Source organism: Pimephales promelas, chromosome 3, assembly GCF_988280905.1.
Source record: "Pimephales promelas chromosome 3, fPimPro1.hap1.1, whole genome shotgun sequence".
Classification (NCBI taxonomy): domain Eukaryota; kingdom Metazoa; phylum Chordata; class Actinopteri; order Cypriniformes; family Leuciscidae; genus Pimephales; species Pimephales promelas.
Window position 1 is genome coordinate 47,864,729 of NC_142771.1, and position 5,721 is coordinate 47,870,449.

The 5,721-nt window shown below is 40.4% G+C and overlaps 1 protein-coding gene across 1 annotated transcript; it reads left to right on the forward strand.

Annotated features, from left to right (window-relative positions):
- The first annotated feature begins 261 nt into the window (after nt 1–261).
- LOC120476343 (patched domain-containing protein 3) lies at nt 262–5,204 on the forward strand. Its single transcript, XM_039667339.2, has 4 exons — nt 262–1,017; nt 1,283–1,410; nt 1,493–1,638; nt 1,717–5,204. The coding sequence occupies exons 1-4, from the start codon at nt 325–327 to the stop codon at nt 3,330–3,332; spliced, it is 2,583 nt and encodes an 860-aa protein (XP_039523273.2). The 5' UTR covers nt 262–324; the 3' UTR covers nt 3,333–5,204.
- The last annotated feature ends 517 nt before the right edge of the window (nt 5,205–5,721 follow it).

The window sequence follows — 5,721 nt, forward strand, 5'->3', positions numbered from 1 at the left end:
TTGCCCTCATTGTAGAAGTGAATCTGTATAAGCTAATGCAGGTTTTGAGTTCTATCAAATATTTCCATGGATGGAGGAATAATAGTTAAATGGCCCAATAGTTAAGCTTGCAGTTTCTGGCAGAGATGAAGAGGGCAGGTGACAACAAGGAAGTTTGTTAATGAGTAACCTTATTTTGTTAATGAGTAACACATTATTTGTTAGTGGTCAGCTCCGCCTATAAGTATGACAAATATGATAACATTGAGTCATTGTAGGAGGATGTTTCTGGGACTTCGCAAGAGATTTAAGAGATTCATTGTAGACTGTTAAAGTGTATGGAGGATGGCGAAGTGTAAAACAGACTGCATCGAAAGGCCTCTCTCTCTGGCCTTTGAAAAACTCGGCCGTGTTGTTGGTAAACATCCATGTGTGTTTATTTTATTAGCTTTATATGTGGCTGCTGCCCTTGGAGTCGGTTTCATCTTTCTTCAGGACAGGGAGGCCAATGATATTGAAGACCAGTTTACGCCTGTCAATGGACCTGCTAAGCTGGAGAGGGCGATTGTGGTGGAAAATTTCCCGCAATCTGAGGAGTTTTCTCAGCTACGCCTTTCGTCTGAAGGCACGTATGCCTCTTTGATCATCACAGACTTGCGAGGAGAAAATATTTTAACTGAAGCAGCTTTTAATGACATTATAGAGCTAGATGGACGAGTGAAAAATATAACGTCAGGAAACACTTTTGAAAACCTCTGTGCCAAAACAAAGGGAAGGTGCATGTCAAATGCAATTTTAGACATTATAAATTACAATGCTGCTGAAATTATTTCTTTAAATATAAAATATCCAATGAATAATGACATGTTTTTGGGAACAACCATTGGTGGCGTAGAGCTAAAGCCGGATAGTTCAGAGCTGACCAGTGCAAAAGCGGTCCGGCTCTTTTATTTCTTAGATGAGAAGAAGACAAAGGAAAACCTTTACTGGCTTGATGGATTTCTAAAACTCCTCTCAAACTATAAAGAACAGAAAACGGTAAGTAAAAATGAGTGCAAGTTATATCTACAAGCATATCGATACCTAGTGACCATTGTGTGTAAATGTTCCTCATCTCCAGTAACTGTAAGTCAAGCACAAAAAGTCATTTGGTCAAAAGTTCCAATATTTTTCTCCAGACTATTCATGTCCTGTCATAATTTGCCCTATTTCTAACTATTTCTTCATTGTGCTTCAACACAATGCAACACATTCATGTACACAGTAACTGTACTGAACAGTGTTTTGTGTTGAATTTCTACAGATCCATGTGTCTTACTTTACATCAATATCAAGGCAGAATGAGTTCGAGACCAATTCAGACTCTGTGATCCCCCTCTTCGCTGCTACATATTTCCTGGCCATTAATATTTCAATTCTGTCTTGTCTGAGGTATCATGAATAATTATAAAATGACCAAATAAGCGTATTTCTTTCAGTAGCTATGTCATTTATCCCTTGTCTCGTTCCTCAGGTTGGACTGTGTCAGGACGAAGGTGTGGGTGGCTGCGTTCGGTGTGGTCTCCGCTGGGATGGCTGTGTTGGCCAGCTTTGGTCTGCTGCTGTTCTGTGGGATGCCGTTTGCCATGACTGTGGCCACAGCCCCCTTTCTGATTCTGGGTAAATGTCATTTATTTCATCACTTAGTAGATGTCTCAAAGTGATGTTCACAGGCTCATCATCTCTGCTGTCCTCAAGGTGTTGGTGTTGATGACATGTTCATTATGATCTCCTGCTGGCAGAAGACTGAAGTTCATAAAGACGTTGAGCTTCGTTTAGCAGAAACGTACAAAGAGGCCGGCGTGTCCATCACTATCACCACACTGACAGATGTGCTGGCTTTCTACATTGGTCTCATGACGCCCTTCCGCTCAGTTCAGTCCTTCTGCATGTACACCAGCACAGCTCTTCTGTTCTGCTACCTCTTCAACATCACCTTCTTTGGCGCCTGTCTCGCACTGAATTGTAGGAGAGAGAAAGGCAACAGACACTGGCTGACCTGCATGAAAGTCCCAGAAGCCACTGGTGATGGTGGAGGCTGTTGTGTTGGTGGGGCTTATGATAAAAACACACATAAGGAATTTGAAATGCCAATGGATTCATTCTTTAAGAACTATTACGGGCCTTTCTTAACAAGAGTGTGGGTTAAGGCGCTCGTGTGTCTGGTCTATGCCGGGTATTTGGCAGTCAGTATCTATGGATGCTTCCAGATGCAGGAAGGTCTAGATCTGAAGCATTTAGCAACAGATGGTTCATATGTTGGTAGTTACTATGATAAAGAAGATGAATTCTTCTCTGCCTTTGGTCCCAATGTCATGTTAGTTATAAAGGATAAAGACTTTCAGTACTGGAACTCAACTGCTCGCAAAAGTCTTGATTTGTGTTTGGAAAATTTCCAAAATCTGACTGTGGCAGATTCAGGCATTCCACCGATTTCTTGGCTAAATGCATATGTGCAGTTTGGACTGAATGCAGGTTTAAATTTAGACAATGAAGCACAATTCAAAAGCCCTTTAACTGCATTTCTTAATATGTCTGAATTCAGTCAAGATGTTAATTTCACTAACAATCAAATCCATGCCTCACGTATGTTCATTCAGACTGTGAACATCCGCACTGCGATCGATGAGAAGAACATGCTGGATGCGTTTAGAGAAACCGCAGAAAAATGTGGGAAGTTGCAGACACCCGTTGATCTGATAGTGTATCACCCTGCATTCATCTATTTCGACCAATATGCCGTCATCGTCAGTAATACGATCCAAAACTTAGCGGTTGCTACATGTGCAATGTTAGTCATTTCACTCCTGTTGATCCCAAACCCTCTTTGCTCTCTCTGGGTGACGTTTGCCATCGCATCTGTCATTGTGGGAGTGGCCGGTTTCATGGCATTATGGGATGTTAGTTTAGACTCTGTGTCTATGATTAATCTCGTTATTTGTATCGGGTTTTCTGTCGACTTCTCTGCTCACATATCCTATGCTTATGTGTCAAGTGAAAAGTCCTCAGCCAATGAGAAAGCCATGGATGCCATCAATAAACTGGGCTATCCGATCCTTCAGGGTGCCGTGTCCACTATAGCAGGTGTGGTGGTGCTCGCGGCTGCTACAAGCTACATCTTCAGGACCTTCTTCAAAATCATGTTCTTAGTCATTCTGTTTGGGGCCGCCCATGGCATCGTATTCATACCGGTGTTCCTAACCTTCCTTGGCACTTGTAGAAACAGTCATGAAAAAAACAAACAAAATCCTCCACAGCGAGTAAATGCAGTTGTGATTCAGAATCAATGGTCTGATGATCCTGACTGTTACTGAGATGACTTTTCTGAAAAATTTCACCTGTAGAATTTATTTATCAAGGTTTTCTGAATATCCTATTGTGCTCTAGTTTCCCTGTGATTTTTCCCAGTTTACTGCCTGAGAAAGTGCGATAGGTACCGTGACTCTGCATTGGACAAATGGTTTACAAAATGGGTGGATGAACATGTTTCTTTTTGTTTGAGCTTAGCTCTTTATGATACTTTGATTTGACTTTGGAAGTAAATAGCAATCACTCTGTTCTGTTCTTATGTATAGGCTACACTGCATCCGACATGTATTTATATTGTAATCAAGATTACTCTTTTTTTTTGTCATGAATATTATTTTCAGTGCAGTTCTGTTTATTAAGCACAGCTATTTATTTTAATACATCAATGCAAACAAAACTTTGCATTTTAGTCCACTTAATTAATTTCGATTGATTAAACCACATTACTGAACATTTGGAATGTTATGTTTGCCATTAAAAGATCTTGATCTCAACATAAATGTCACTGAAGTGAATTAGTGAGTAATTTATGTTAATAATATATGAAAACAACCTCCCCAGATAGCAAACTGACATTGAATCAACGTGGAAATATGACATCGAAACAACGTTGATCTGACATTGTTTTGCTCATCGAATTAACGTTGAACCAACGTCAGACGCGTCATTCTTTCAAAACTAACGGAAAATCAACTTGAAATCAACGCGTTGTTTCAACGTTATGAAAGCAAACCAATTTTGATCGGCTCATCATTCTCTGCCCTTGCCATTGTGTTCTGCGGGGTGACTCGTCTTCAAATGCTTTATTAAGTGTAGAAGCTGCTTATCTTGTGGCACCCCTCCAAATTGCAATATGGCATATGAGACATGTCGCCGTTTTACTGGCTGGTAGGTCCAATCTTAAATACTGCCAAACAGCGGACATACTGCTATGTAGAGATTCTGATCGGACAATCATTAACCCGTTTTCATGCGATCACTCAGATCGTGGTCACTACTGCCAGAAAGAATTTAAACATCTGTAATCAAGCCTTCAGGCATAACTCACCCATGCCATGCACGCAGTATAAAGTGTTTGATCTCGTTATAATCCTCCTGGTGTGATCTGTCTTTTAAACTGTATATCGATATTGTGAAATGTATCTCATTATTTATAAGTTTGTTTTCAAAGTCAACATAACGTTTCCTTTGTCTTGAGCAAAAGTTAACAACGTGGTATGTTAATCAAGTGGGCGTACGAGCTCCTTGATTTGGACGACGGTCATTGGCCGTCCGAGTTTTGGGGTTAGTCCTGAAACACCTTTGAAAAGCTTGTGCCACTGAATGCTTCATTCTCTTACATCTTATCAGCTCTTACGCTCTTACCTCCTACTTCGATCCCTGGCTTCACCTCCTCCTTCCGGAATCTCCTTGGACCCTCTCCTCGTCTTCCAACATCTCCTGAAGCTTTTAAAGTTATCAGTCTTTCGTACTTTTACTACACGTTTACTTTTGCGAATAGCCAGTTAAAGTTCGTAAGTGCGTCTTCTCCAACAAGAAGGCAACATCCAGCACGATAGAACTCTCTAGGACGCTTTGAACTCCCGCGAAACACACCCACGTGAGAGAACAAAGAAATCCGTCTCCCGCCTCCCGGGCGATCACACGCTTCCATTACAGACAGGTCTGAAAATGCAAGTGTTCACTTAATTTTGAGACTCAAGATATAATCCTGTGGTTGTCTCTGAAGGTTTAAAGCTGTGCTAGTAATTGCAATTTTCCTTGTATTTCCATTTTCCCTTGTTTCCTTCCTTGAGTTTTATTTTCATTTTGTGTATATACATATATCGTGTGATTTGTAGTGTTTAACTTAGTTGTGTGCTTTTATTAAACTTCATTTATAGATTATTTGCCATTGTTTGTATTAATCACATAACAAAGCCTCTTTAATATGAGATCCTAACGCTACAATCTGATTTTGTTGAGTGCACAAACATTATCAGTAAATTTAAGCTAAAACAGACCAAGTGATTGATAGTTTTACAGATCCGCACGCTGGCGCGCTGACTGAGAAAACTCTGTGTAATCCTTTGTTGTTTTTAAAGATCAAACAGCTTCGATCTGTGGAAAATATATGCTCCAAATTAATAATAATTCGTTGTGTTTAATTTCGTCATATATATCTGAAGCAGACGTGTGTTGTGTAACACCCCTCGTTGGGTGATTTAATTTATGTGAGAAACTCGGTTTCAGAAATATTCTATAAATTGCTGATCCAGATCATTAATTTAGAATATCCTTCCCCTAAATCAGAGGTCTCAAACTCGCGGCCCGCGGGCGGATGATATTTTGTGGCCCCCTATTCGATATTAAAGTTTAATGTTAGTGCGGCCTGCCGTTGCGTTTGCCGCGTTT

Coding starts and splice junctions, on each gene's coding strand:
- LOC120476343 (XM_039667339.2), top strand. CDS start 325: ATGGCGAAGTGTAAAACAGACTGCATCGAAAGGCCTCTCTCTCTGGCC. Junction 1,411..1,492: donor TCAATTCTGTCTTGTCTGAG/GTATCATGAATA, acceptor CTCGTTCCTCAG/GTTGGACTGTGTCAGGACGA. Junction 1,639..1,716: donor AGCCCCCTTTCTGATTCTGG/GTAAATGTCATT, acceptor GCTGTCCTCAAG/GTGTTGGTGTTGATGACATG.